The sequence below is a fragment of the Geotrypetes seraphini genome, chromosome 8, assembly GCF_902459505.1.
Source record: "Geotrypetes seraphini chromosome 8, aGeoSer1.1, whole genome shotgun sequence".
Taxonomy (NCBI): domain Eukaryota; kingdom Metazoa; phylum Chordata; class Amphibia; order Gymnophiona; family Dermophiidae; genus Geotrypetes; species Geotrypetes seraphini.
Window position 1 is genome coordinate 123,428,762 of NC_047091.1, and position 15,075 is coordinate 123,443,836.

The 15,075-nt window shown below is 42.5% G+C and overlaps 1 protein-coding gene across 1 annotated transcript in view; it reads left to right on the forward strand.

Annotated features, from left to right (window-relative positions):
- The first annotated feature begins 928 nt into the window (after window positions 1–928).
- The window catches only part of KISS1R (KISS1 receptor), a 30,715-nt gene continuing 16,568 nt past the window's right edge, over window positions 929–15,075 (forward strand). The window contains exon 1 of the mRNA XM_033953802.1: window positions 929–1,785. Coding sequence (XP_033809693.1) covers window positions 1,548–1,785 — 238 coding nt within the window. The 5' untranslated portion in view covers window positions 929–1,547. The remainder of the gene's footprint in view (window positions 1,786–15,075) is intronic.

Below are 15,075 nucleotides of genomic sequence, written 5' to 3' on the forward strand. Positions count from 1 at the left end.
AGTGACTGTTTCTTGAAGGTGGATGTTGCCATTCTCCTAGGACAAGCAGGATGAGTCAGCCACATATGGGTGTTGTCCCAACAGCTCTCAATTTGCGGATAAGCTCTCCAATAGCTCAGAGAGATTTTTTTTTTCTTTCTTTCTCTCTCTCTGAGCACGTGCAGTGCCCGGACCCTACCCATTTCTCCCTGCTTCCCTCTAATCCCCAGGATGTTCCTAGCTGTGGCCCGGTCGGCCTTATGGGGAGGCGGGTGGGTTGTGTGGCTTACTATCCTGCTGTCCACGGAGAACCTACTTTACAGGTAAGTAACTACACTTTCTCCTAGGACAAGCAGGATGAGTCAGCCACATATGGGCGGAAACTAAATTGAGGGCAGCCGCTCTTATGGTTTTAATGGCTTTTCTAACTCTTTAATTCTCCCTAAATCATTTTGAAGCGGCGTTTGCAGCCAGCGCCGGAACATGGTACAAAACCTTTACGCCCGACAGACAGACGACACTTTCTTCACGGATCTGAACTGCACGTCACATCCTTAAAAATCCGAGGTCCGCGCCACTTTTGAGGTCCTGACAATCCTGGTTTTACCCTGTTCCCACTTTTAGTCTCTGGCTCTGACAGAGCTCTATGACAATTTGACTCTGACGGATCCTAGCATAGGGAGGGAAAAGCATTAGGATCCGTCAGAGAGCTCTGTCAGAGCCAGAGACTAAAAGTGGCGCGGACCTCGGGATTTTTAAGGCCGTGCGGTTTTAGATCCGCGAGGTCCGCGTTTTACCCCTTCCCACTTTCTTCTAAGCTCGTGGAGCCCCCGCCTGCCTTCCCAAGAAAGGAGGAGGAAGAGACGGCGGGAAGCAAGACCCCCTCCCCCTTCTTCCTGTCGTCTCGCAGCTCTTGAACCCGATTCGTCGAGAAAGTGACGGTGGAAATCGGAAACCGCTCTGAGATTGACCCCTACAAAAAAAACCAAAAACAAACCCTCAAAGATCTGAGGTCGCTCGGCACAGAGATAGGAAGCTGCTCTGGCACAGACATCCAGATCTGCTCCGGAAGATACGACAGGAGTCACTCCGAGATCGACCCTTAAAACAGGAGTCACTTCGAGACAGATGCCCACACCTGCTCCGGGAATATAGAGTAGAGTAGGAGTCACACCTAGACTGACACCCAGACCTGCTCGGAAAATACAGCAGGAGTCACTGCCAGACTGACTTCAGTCGATGCTTTATTACCAATTTTCTGTATCGTTTCTGTTTCTCTGCACTTCTCTCTTCTTTCCTGCCACCAAAGATCGCAGTTTCAAAGGGCTGAGAAGAAGTTGGTGCTGATCCCGGGGCTTGCAAGAAGCAGAAAACTGTCAGCTGGAATCAAGCTCCCGAAACAAAAGGAGCTCTTCGGGACAGGCACCTAAGGCACAGAAGGGTCTCTGAGGGAGGTCCCCAAGGCAGGAGGAGCTTTTCGTCAGAGATACATAAACAGAACAGGCTCCTCAAGGCTGTTCTAGATAGGTGCTCAGTGCTACCGGCTCCAAGAGGTTGGGCCGAGCGCTATGATCAGAGCTTTGGAGTCCCCGTCCTGGGACAACATGTCCTTCCCTTGGTGCAACGACTCCTGCTGGAGCCACGGGAACGGCTCAGAGCCTCAGAGGCCCCCACAGCTGTTGGACGCCTGGCTGGTACCACTCTTCTTTGCCCTGCTGATGGTGGTGGGACTGGCTGGCAACTCCTTGGTCATTTATGTCATCTCCAAGCACAAGCAGATGCGGACAGTCACCAACTTCTACATAGGTAAGAAGGGGGGCCCTAGCTTCCTTGGTTGTATTTTGTATTGGGGGCCCAGAATTCCTCGGTCAATGTTGGGCCTCCAGGGTTCTGGGAGCTCTTCAGTCAGTTCGGTGACTCCTCAAATTCTATCTATCTCTTTAATAGAAGGAGAGTGTGAGCTATAGGAAGCACTCAAAACAGACCTCCAGGGTATACCAATAAAATCAGAGATCTTACCTACTCCCAGAGGTTCTTCTATGCAGTATTATAAAAGCTCCTGTTTCTCCTATAGCATGTATCTGTTCTAGCCTTGCCATCTCAACTACTTTGCTCCTGCTCAAACAAGCTCAGGGTCTCCTTTCCAAAACTAGCTATTGTCAGGCAAGTGGGCAATGAAGAGCAAGAGATTTGTTGCTTTAGAAAAATCATTCATCACCATATCACTATCAAGCATAAGGATGGACAGAACAAGCATTTGAAAATATAAATCATTAATTTGGTTGGTATGCCAAAGGTGTTGCTCCTCCATCTTGTTCCTCATATCCCCTCCAATATCTACAGCTTGTGCTGAATTTTTATCTACACACAGCCTTGTGCAATAGCTTATTTATAAGCTCCAGATTTTTGACATTTCCCACCAAAGAAGCTGCCTTCTGTTGGGGCTCCAGGCTCCAAGCTCTTCTGTTGGGGCTCCAGGGTCCTGGGGCTTTTCAGATAAGTGATGCAGTCTTCATCACTACACAAGTCATTTTAGGAATACCGGTAATCCAAATTCAGGAAAAAACTGCCTTCTGTTACTATCTTTCTTTTACCTTAAAACATAGGCTAATTTATTTGATTTAATTTTGAACATTATTTTGTCTCCCTGTTCTTATAAAGCTAAAGGAAGGGGGCCAAAGAATTGCTTGTAAACTCTCTCCAAGCTTCTATGTAGTTTTTTTTTTATTCATTGTGAAGTTGGAGTGTAATTCAAGCTTTCTGGTTTTGTTAGGAAGATGTGCATACGTTTTTAGTAGTTCTGTCTCTTTGAAGTAAAAGAAATCCACAAAAATCCCGCATGACTTTCATGTTATGCTGTTTGAGTCCTTTGGTAATGCCACCTGAAATGTTCTTTCTTCTAATGTCATAAACAGTTTGCTTGTCTTTTGTTCCTGATTTGAGACAGATGAACACAAAGGAAGGATAGTTATAGAATCTTCTTCTGTGTTAGTTCTGTTGTGTCAGATAATTGAAAACCAGAATGATACACAATAAACTTTGTAGTATATCAAAGAACTTTTACTGCTGTTCTACGCCAGTCTGGATATCTCTCCGGAGGAACAGAGATTCAGGGCATCATTAAAGTTTTCCTTTAAAAAAAAAAAATCAGTTAATAATCTAGACATGAAAACTACAAGGAAAAATCATGTCCAAGACAAAACTGGGACTGAATTATTTCACCAGGTATAATTTAGGTAAACCTTAAATAGTTCAGATTCTGGACTTACTAATTAATAATAATAATAATAACTTTATTTTTCTATACCGCCATAGTCAAACTGACTTCTAGGCGGTTCACATAGAAAGAAGGCTGGACAATCAATGAATTACAAAATGCAAGAAGAAGGAAGTTACATCATGAATTGGAGAAGCATGGGGAAAGAATACATGAGAGAAGAAAGATGTTACATAATACAATGGGGTTATAAGGGGAAGAAAAAAAAAATATCTGAGAGAGGTGATCTGATTAAGGAAGGAATTTGCCAAATAGCAATATTATTCAAAATGGTAGACAAGTGCTGCCAAATATTACCATACAACCTATATAAATTTATTTTTAAAATGTATATACTGCCTATAAACAAAGCAGTTTCCATAGAAAAACATCCATAATTGTGAACACAAAACAGAAATTTACAATTCCATTCATTCCTATCTAACCCTCTCCTTTACTAACATGAGCGGGTTTTAGCAGCGGCAGTAATTGCTCCAACGCTTATAGAATTCCTAAGAGCGTCTGAGCAGTTACCGCCACTGCCAGTGCTAAAACCTGCGCTATGCATTAGTAAAGGAGGGGTAAAATAACAAAATGCAACTCCCTCCCAGCAAACAATCAATACCCAGCCCAAACAATCAATTTATAGCAGAGGCAACTAGTAATTGGTCTACTTGAATGATCTGAGCCAAAACAGAAACGACCTATTCCACGAAGCATATTACAGTATAGGCTAGTATGGCTCTACAAATAAGCATCCACAAACGGCTTAGTAAGAACATTACAAAATTGAATAAAATTGTTCTAAACCCACAGCACTATGAGGGGGTGCTAAAAAGTTCTCAGCCCAACCAAGAAGAGAATGACATGGATATGGTTTAATCAACGATCTGAAACAATGTCAAAACATAGAATTTAGTTTCTGCAAATTGGCACTTAGGTCCTCTTCTACTAAAGCGCGCTGAATGACCCGCGCTGCTCCCGCCACCCGTAAGAACTCTATGAGCGTTGGGAGCAGCATGGGCCATTCAGAGCGGCTCCCTGCGCTAAAACTGCTAGTGCAGTTTAGTAGTAGAGGGGGGGTTAATGAAATAAGATAACACTCTTTTCAGCTACAGTGGCAAAATAACGCTTGGCATTTAGGAAGTTGGTTGCTTTGAGCTGAGAACTTTTCAGCACCCCTTTGTATATATTCCATAGGTATCACCACCTAAGATCTAGAGACCAAGGTAAAGTGATAACATATAAAATGTATACAATTACTTGGATCGCTTGGTCAGATTTAATTCCTCTTCTGTCTGAGAGCTGGGAAGGAGGAGTTATCTAATATAATAAAATGCTAGCTGTGCATGCGCACTCCATCTGCGTGTTTTGTTTTCCGTGCGCTGTAGGGCACCGGTAGGAGTGTGCTTGCGCGCAAAGCTCTCGCTCTCCCGCCCCCCCGAAGCGGATGTCGGCCGCGACGGCTGTCGGCGGTTACGGACGGCATGGCTTTTCAAACCCCCACCACCACCGCCGCTGTACCTTTTAAAACCCTCCCCCCCCAGCTTTGTGGTTAAGGCCTGGCTTCTTCAGGCAGCAGCAGCGTTTAAAATTCGCTGCTGTTGCCGGCTTCAGGTCTTCCTCTCTGACGAGTCCTGCCTACTTCATGTTTTCATGAAGTAGACAGGACCCGCCAGAGAGGAAGACCTGAAGCTGGCAACAGCAATGAATTATAAATCTATCCTCTGCATCCCTATCCTTCAATATTTTCCCTCTGTATCTCTTTCCCTAGCCTATCACATGTTCAGTATCTCTTCTCTGTGTCTCTATCTTACTCTGTCCAGCATTCCCCTCTGTGCCACTATTCCTCCCTTTGTGTCCAGTATTGCCTTTCTGTGTCCCTATTTCTATGCTCCCTCCATACCCAGCATCTCTTTGCTGTTTTCCTGAACCTTCCCAAGTTCACTTTCTCTTCTATCTCTTCCTTTCCTCATGAAACCACCACCCCTGAACACCCCCCCCCCACCTCCATAGTCCAGCATCTCTTTTCTTTCCTTTTCTCCCTTCATGATCCAGGGTCTCTCTCTCTCTCTCCCCTTGGTCTAGGATTTCTGTCTTCCTCCCTTCTTACTTCAAGGAATCTCTCTGTCCCCCTCCTTGGTCCAAGGTATATGTATCTCTCCCTCCTTGGTCTAGCATCTGTCTGTTTTTCCCTCCCTCCTTCCTTGGTCCAGGATGTCTCTCTCTCTCTCTCCCCACCTCTTTGCTTCCATAGTCCAGGGTGTCTCTTTCTTTTCCCCCTTACCTTCTTAGTCAAAGGGAAGTGGGGTGGGAGGGAAATGCTGCAGCACAGGGAAATGGAGGGGCAGAAAAAGGAACGGAGGCGTACTGCTGGGCAGGGGAGCAGGAAAAAGGGATTGATGGACAGGGGAAGAGGTGCTGATGGACGGGGAGGCAGAAAAATGAAGGCAGACCTACTTCTGGACAGGGGGAGCAGGAAGGAGGTGATGATGGACAGGGGGGAGGTAAAACAAAGGGAGAAGGGCTGCTGCTGGATAAGGTGAGCAGTGATGGGGTGGTGGAGGACACAGTGGAGGTAAAAGGAAAGGAGAATGGACAGGGGGAGCAGGCATGGGGTGGTGGTGGACAGCCAAGGGAAAAAAAAAAGAAAGACAGAAATACAGAAAGCAGCTAAGGAGAGAGAAAAAAAAAATAAAGACAGATACATACACATATATTCTAGCACCCGTTAATGTAACGGGCTATAAGACATAGTGGCGGCCCGCTGGACTCCACCTACCTCCCAGATTCCTTTGTTTTTCTCTGATCTGCTCTTGCATAGCGTCAGCCCGCTGGACTCCGCCTACCTCCCAGGTCTGCTTATGATCTTTAAATTTGGGCCATTTGCGGCGCCGAAGGAGCACACATAAGGAGCAGATCCTGCTCCTTAGCGTGCTCCTTCGTCGCTGCCTGAGTGCGACCTCAACCTAAACACGAATCTCGGTCCCAGGAATAAAATTAACATACAACGAACTACTAGAAACCTATTTCTAACTTATATTTTATTACTCAGTTCAGTATATACCACCACAATAATTTCTCAACCCACAGATTACTCTTCAAAAATCCCCAACATGACTTCTCAATCCTTTAACATTCCGGTACATTGGGGACTCCGTACCCCTAGCCAAAAGTTTCCTACCACACGCCAATCAGTAATCACTGAAGTCTCTACCTTATCTCATTCTCTTTCTAACCATACTGAAGTTCCTGCTAATTCTCATCTTTTTCCTAATCACACAATAATTAGTACAGACTTAAAATTAGGACTTATTAATGTAAGATCCATCAAAAGCAAATACCATCTTATAAAAGAAGTTATTCTTTCTCAGAATTTACTTATTCTTTGTATGACGAAAACCTGGCTCACAGATGGTGAAGAAGCTTATCTCTCCTACTGCTATCCTCCTAATTATTCTTACGTATTTAATCATCGCCATAAGCGTAAAGGTGGTGGCTTAGCCATCATCTATTAAAACAATTTAGTTAGTTCCATAGACCACTCTTTTGGGAACGTAGCTATCGAAGTTCTCCAAGTCAAGCTTAATATTAACCCAAAAATAGACATTCTTTTATTATACACTAGTCTTTAAGCCCGTTACATTAACTGGTGCTAGAGATTCCTCGGCTTCCTCCCCCTCTCTTTTCCCTTCCCGTCCCATCAACCCCCTTGTTTCCCTTTGTACAGTCTCCCTGCTTCATCCACTCCTTCTCCTGCGCGGGCCACCGGAGCAGAGAGGACTGGGCAGAGGGGGCTGCCAGCCAGGGCCGGCGGAGAGGAGCTAGGCGGCTGGAGGAGTAGCAGCAGCCACTGCCGATTGCAGCCTCCATTCCGCCTTCGCCTCCCTGGATTTGCTAGAGCAGCCTGCAAGGTTCGCTACAGTGGCTGGCGAACCTCAGCAGGCCACTTTGAAGAGGACCGGCAGTGGGAGGGAGGAGTCGCTGGCACACGCGCTAGCGCAGGCGCCATGAGCACTGGCACAGAAGCACAGCTCACGCCACCAGGACTCACGGATTTTCGACAGCGCATGCGCGCTTAGCCTTTTATTATAATGGATGCCTCCGCCAGTTGGCCAAAATAACTTATCTAATTTCTTCACAATCTAATTTTTGACTTCTGCTCTTCATCAAATCACCCCCTAATCCTAGGTGATTTTAATATTCATTTTGATGAAACTACTAATTCCACCACCAAAGATATTCTAACTCAGTTTAGTACCTTAAATCTACAAACAATAATACAAGAGCCAACACACTCCGCTGGACACATTTTAGATATGATCTTAATTTCAAAATCACAATTCTCATCTTATTCTGATCTTGGCAGTGTTCCTTGGTCAGACCACTATTTTATTTCTATTAAAATTTATATTAAAAAAAAATTAATAACTGCTCAGCCTAAAAGTATTTCTTACTGTAATTACACAAAATTAGAAATAAAAAATATCCTTTCTTCATTTAACCCAAAAAATCTAATTTCAAACTTTGACACACTGGAAGAGCAACTCACCACTTGGAACACAACAATCCAAACTTTATTAGATAATGAAGTACCAGTAATTACCAAAACTATATCCGCCCGAAAAATACAAAACCCCTGGTTTTCAGATGAACTGTTCATGCTCAAAAGACAACTAAGATCTCTTGAGAGGAAATGACGCCAAAACAAATCCCCTACAAATTAAAAACTATATAAAAATCATGCGTCATTTTACAAAATGAAAATTAATTGTGCCAAAATAAATTACTATTCTAATAAAATTTTAAAAGCAAAAAATCCCTCCATTCTTTATTCTATCTTGAAATCTATTGCCCCTAATGCTCAGAAAGAAAATAATAATCTTAACATCAACATCAACTTATCAGCCCAAGATCTTGCAAACTATTTTTGTAAAAAAATTGAAGACATTCGAAAAAAATTTATACATACTCTATCTGGAAATTCTTCTGATTGCTTAAACAATTGTCATTTACCTCTTGCCAAATGCTCCATCTTTAATCTTCCCTCATTAGCTGACGTTGAACATCTCTTTCAAAGAGTCAATTTAAAAGGTTCCCATTCAGAAATCATTCCCCCCACTCATCTTGAAAAAATTTTTTGCCTGCTTCGGCCCATTTATCCATACTCTCATCCTATAAAGCCTTAACACTGGCTCAGTACCATTATCATGGAAAACAGCTAATATCTTTCCAATAATAAAGGACCATAAATCCAGTCCTGAGGAAGCTTCAAATTATTGTCCCATTGCCAATATTCCGTTCTTAGCCAAACTAACTGACAAATTAGTATTTGATCAGCTATCAGATTATGCAGAATCAACCAACATTCTTCATCCAAACCAGACAGGGTTTAGAAAAAACCACAACACAGAATACTCATTGATTGGTCTTACCACAAATATACTTTACCACTTGGACCATCAAAACTCTGTCATCATTTTTTCATTAGATTTATCAGCAGCATTCGACACTATAGACCACACATTACTTCTTGATAGACTAAAATCCATAGGAGTCTACGACCAAATTCTAGAATGGTTCATCTCCTTTCTAACTGACCGATCATCCATAGTTAGTTTCAAAAATACGTTGTCAAAGCCTTATTCTCTTAAATACAGTATTCCCCAAGGGTCCATTTTATCCCCGTTACTATTTAATATTTTTCTATCACCTTTATTAAGTCTGTGTCAATCAATAGGATTTACCACTTTCATATATGCTGATGACATTCAAATCACACATTCTTTAAACCCAGAAAACATAGAGGAAATACTCAATATCAATAAAAAACTTGAAACAATCAAAGACTGGCTTAATTCCAACATGCTTGCACTAAATTTACAAAAAATAAAAATTCTACTTTTCCCATGGAAAAAATGAATAAGCCTGAGTACCCCTTTCACTCTTGATAACATTCACCTAGACTTAGTAACATCTCTAAAAATATTGGGCGTCATCATAGATGATAAATTCTCCTATCATGAACATATAAGCAACACAGTCAAATTCTGTTTCCATCGATTACGCATGATTCGTTCCATCTCTAAGTTCCTCGAACCAAAATCACTAAATATCCTAATTCATTCCCTAATAATCGCAAAATTAGATTACTGCAACTCATTATTAATAAATATCACACAAAAAGAAAAGAAGCACCTCCAATAATACAAAATACAGCTGTTAAACTCATTCATGGAGGTAAGAAATATGATCATGTGACTCCCCTCTTGATCAAATCACATTGGCTCCCAATCAATCACCGCATCACATTAAAAATATTACTGCTAGTATTTAAAACGCTCTTTAGTAATGAACCACAATTCATTAATAGAATGCTAATCCCTTATATTGCACAGCGTTCACTTAGGTCTGCTAACCAAAAACTCTTAGTAGTCCCCCCCTTGAAAATCATAGGAACCCGATGACCTGACATTTTCCTGATAATGGCCCCTCAACTTTGGAACACATTATCTCAATATATAAGAGATGAAAATGATCTTAACCATTTTAAAAATAACTTAAAAAGTTTTCTTTTTAAAGATGCTTTTAATCTTTAAAAAAAAATTTTCAAACTGTACAATAGTTACGCTCTAGATATCTAATATTCCTTCCCTATTGTTTTTCCCATATATGGTTCTCTTCTCTACTTTAAAACAACAAATTGTAACTTTCTCCCTCCATTCTTTGTGTATCAATAAGTCTGTAAATTTGTCAATCTAACCCACTAATTTTAAATTATAAATATTATGTCCAGTTGTATGTTTATTATTATTTTATTGTAACTCGCTTAGTAAATTTGAATAAGCGATTTATCAAATCAAAAATAAACTTGAAACTTGATTTGTGCCCTATGTATTGCTTGTCTGCTGGTATTTCCTCTGACCAGGCCCTGGGTATGCTGCACAGATCATCATTTACTGTCCCTGTTGACTTATGGTGCCTGTGCCTCTCTTTTCAGCTAAATCAAATCATTCAGGTTAGCAGAGTCTGGCTTACTCCCTGATGTTGTGGTTAGCATTATATGCCCAACCATTAAAAACACATGCTGAGTTGTTTGCCAGCCTGCTTGCTGTATTATTTATTATCACTCATCCCAATATTAGTATAATATTCATGTAACAATTTCTGTCTTGGCATTACAATATGCTGAGATCCTCCCTGCTGAATACATACAATGTAAGAAAGGGCTAAAAGCAGAGGATAAAGAGAGAAGTCACTGAGAATTCTGAGTTATGACCAGGCTGAGCTGCTGGAGCTTCTTGAATATTGACGATGAGATGAGATTCTGTCTCTAGAAACTTCTTTCTGTTAATTGAGTGGAAGATTTTCTTTCTCTTCTACAGAGCACCATCTCCCTCATCTGGCTAGCGTTAGTGTCAGAGGAGATGTCATAGAAATAGAGAACCATGATGGCAGGTAAGGCCATATGGCCTATCCAGTCTGCCCATCCATTAGATCACATGTGCCTGTCCCATGCTTTCTTGAATTCAGACACAAGTCTTTGTCTCCATCACCTCTACCAGGAGACTATTCCAAGTTTCCAAGATTATTCAAATTTTACTATCCCACATCAAGGGCGAATCTTCTGGTCTAATAAAAATCAGTGGGAAAAGGACAGGGGTTGATTAGGGACACAAAGACATCACATGAAAGGGAGGTTAGGAAGGTGAAGTACAATTTTTGGAAGGACAGAAAGGAGGGTAAGTACATTTGGTAAACTTTACATTAACGTGACTCATTCAGTGTAGTTGAGTATCCATCAGGTTTGATAAACATCTAGAAAGAGAAATATTTTAAAATTGGTTTTAAATTTGTCAGTGGAAGTCAGTGGTAAGGAATTCCTAAGCTGGGAGTCATTTACAGAAAGAATGGCAGATCTAATATGTTCATGAACGATGTCATGGTGAGATGGCATTACAAGACAATTTTGATTTGCTGATCTAAGAGATCTTGAGACATATGGACTGAAAAGGTGCATAAGATAAGGTGGTTCTCATATATTTAATGTTTAAAAAATTAATAAAAGTATTTTATACCAGTGTGCTGTTTTCAAAAGGGGGTAATATGGTCAAATTTCCATGCATTATAGATTAGCCATATAGCAGTATTTTGTATGATTTGAAGTCTATGAATGTCCTTTTGACATATACTTGCATTCAGAGAATTGTAGTAATTGATCTGATAAGGCGTAATTTGAAGAATGAATGTTTGACCACTTAGTAAAATTAGAGGAAATAAATTGAGGTTGAGGGGTGGTAGATTTAAGAATAATGCTAGGAAATTCTTTTCCACAGAGAGGATGGTAGATGCCTGGAATGCCCTTCTGAGGGAGGTGGTGGCGAGGAAAATAGTGACGGAATTTAAAAAAACATGAGATGAAGTATGATGAGGGACCCCGTGGTGGGATGTGTACAGGAACCTCGTAATGTACTGCATGCTAAACACGTGATTTGTAATTCACTGATTTGTAGTTTCTTGCTTATGTAAACCACATCGATCTGGAAGGTTTTGCGATCTATAAAAAAAAATACAAAAACACAGAGGATCTCTAATTAGAATATGAATGAGCAAACTTTCACAGTCTGAATCCCGCAAATGAGATGGTTTGGATAGGCTGGAAGTGAGCTTTGACGGCAACTCCAGTAGTTGGAACCTAAGGACAGTACTGGGTGGCCTCTAAGATGCCCCATGTTCTGTTGGCATGTCAGTGTGGCCAGTCCATTACATATTTACCCCTCCCATGTCTAAATGGTTTGAATTTGAACGTTTTGAACTTGGACTTCTTTGTGGTCGAAAAATGGCAAAAAAAAGTTAGGCGACCTAAGATTGGGGCTGACAGGAATCCAGTGGAATCTGTAAGGATCCCGTGGAGGTCCTCCTGGGTCCACAGGGATCCCACGTGATGGAAGCACCTCTTGTGGGGCTCCCACAGTGCGTACCTGTGTCCTGGTGGCCTCCTCCTTCCTTCCAGGCAGCTGTATGCGTTTCTTCACAAGGCCGTGGGTAGCTGTTTCAACACGCTGATTGCGGCTGACCTGGAAGCCTTCCCTCTGACATCAGATGACTTACAGATGAATCAGGACCTAAGATTGCTCTACACAGATAAGGAGAGCTGGAGTTTCAAGTGTAGCAGTTTATTTATTTATTAGGCTTTATTAACTGCCTTTATGAAGAGATTCACCCAAGGTAGTGTACAGCAAGTACAATTCAACATAAAACTTACAGTTTTGCTAACAGCATAACAATAGTACAAAGACCAAATACAAGCATTAATAAAATGAATGAGGTAAATTCAAAATCAGCAAATTGAAAATAATTGGACTACCATGAAACAGTTAAAAAAATACAGGGATTCTTTCACAAAGCCATGCAGCAAATACTCTGACTTCTATTAATTCTCTATGGATGTCAGAGCGATTATCGCAGCAGCAGCCACTAACGCAGCTTTGTAAAAGGGGGGAGGATACTTATTAACAGCACTGTGACTGCAATTCAAATAAGAGAGAGATAATACAATGTCAGCATAATACTTATGAAACACCTAATAAGAACGCAACAGAACATTCAAATAGCATAGATATGATGCTAATGCTTTTTTACAATATAGCCTATCATATAGCCAAGGGGCCAAGTGCAAATATTAGATGGAGACAAAATGGGATAAATATATAGGAGGCTAAACTCAAGGCAAGTTATCTATACATTTAAGATATAAGGAGCTAATTTTGTTATGTGTAGCAAGTTATTCCTGGTGCAGAATGAGGCTTGGGTGAAGAGTCAGGCTTTTATCCGCTTCCTGAAGTAGCGGTAATCTGGAGTTAGACTTAGCCCTTCTAGGAGTAAATTCCAGAGCGTAGGAGCTAATCCTGAAGCTCACTGGTGGGTATCACATTGTACAATTTCTTTTGATGAGTACAGATAGTGCTCCTTGAGAGGACCTCGGAGGTCTCAAAGAAGTGTAAAGGGTTAGCTTATTCTTTAAGTATTCTGGCCCATTTTGTCTGTTGTTAGATGCCATCGACTCGTGTTCGAGTCCTAGCGACTTCATGAATTGCGGATATAAAATGAAATCGGTTTTGTGCTAGTCCGGAAAGGTCTTCCAGCATCATCCCCATGGTTGTTGTTGAAAACGAAACGTGTCCAGCCATCTGATTGCAGGTTGCCTGGTTCCTTCAAAATTCCCAAACATGCTGTCCTTCTCCAGTGATCTCTCTCTCCTGATGGTGTGACCAAAATAAGACAATCATAACTTCATCATTTGGGCTTCGAGTGACACAGCCGATTTGATCTCTTCCAGAATCAATTTGTTAGTTCTTCTGGCAGTCCATGGCATGCCTAAAATACTTCGCCAGCATCAAAGCTCAAATGAGTCAATCTTCTTTCTGTCTTATTTCCGAAGTGTCCAGCTTTTGCATCTGTAACTGACCACTGAGAAAATGAGTGCATCTTCGTTTGGAGTGATACCTCCCTGCCTTTGAATACTTTGTCGAGAGCCTTCATTGAAGAGAGACCAAGTGGTATCTGCAGAGTATTTCCTCCCTGCTAGTTGCTTCTTTGTTTACAAAAGAACCTAGAAGATTGAAATGCTTTACAACTTCTATTCTGTCACCTTCAAGCTCAAAATCTTCATAATTTTCCGTGTCTGAGGACCTTGAAAATCACCAAATTTCAAATTAGCCTATACTAATAACAGTAAACTTATGAAGAGGAAAGGGTCTCAGAAACCTGCTTACTATATCTGAACACATAGGGGCAAATTCAATAAACAGCGTCCTGATTGTAGGTGACGGTAGGTGTCCAACCACTGTCTAACCAGCCAATTGGGACGCACATTTAAAATAAAAACACCCCAAGGCTGGCTGCCTACATTGTAGGTGTTTTCATGAGCCTAGGGAGGTGTGTAGGGCCACTTAAACTCGCCCAAGGCTAGATGTGGGTGTGGTTTTACCCAGAGGTGGCCTTAGACAAGCTTAGGTGGCCCTAGGCGTCCCACTAGGACTGCGATAGGCGCCTGAAATGTAGGCCAGCAAAATGCTGGTCTACATTTCAAATAGACTCGGCCACTGAGCCGATCGTGGCAAGGGAATCTCTCTGCTGCGATTGGTTTAGCGGCCGCAGCAGGGAACTCATGCCCCCCACAAAGTTGACCAGCAGGAGAGAGGCCCACTCCCTCCTGCCGGAACCCCTGAAGATGCCCCAGCCTCATATTTCTGCGGCAGGAAAAATGCCAAATTCCTCCTCTTACCACCACTCTGATACATCCCCTGACAGGAGGGAATGCCACTCCCTCCTGCCGCCTTCCCCCAAAGATCACTGGCAGGAGGGATGCCCAGTCCCTCCTGCCGGAACCACACACTGAAGACATGCCCTCCCCACCCCCCAAGCCCACCCAGACCCCACCAGTACCTATTTTTTCGTAGGCCAGAGGGATGCTTACTCCCTCCGGCTGGTAGGCTCGCCTCCACAGAATGGTCAACCGGAACCTTAGGCCTCTCTCCCAGTGCTTTCTGGGATGCATTGGGAGTGGCCTAAAATTTCGATTAGTCAGATCCCTTAGGCTACTCTCATGGGAGATAGGCCTAAGATTCCGGTTGGCCCAGGCACCTAAGGCCCCTCCTGGGCCAATCAGGGCCTTAAGCCCTTCCCCAGTGCAGGGTGGGGGGTGTCCGGCAGGAGGGACTGGGAATCCCTCTTGCTGACAAACATTCGGGGGTGAGGGGTGTCTGGCAGGAGGGATTGGGCTTCTCTCCTCCTGATAGTCTTCTCAGGGGGATGGGAACGTGTTGCCTGGGCTGTTA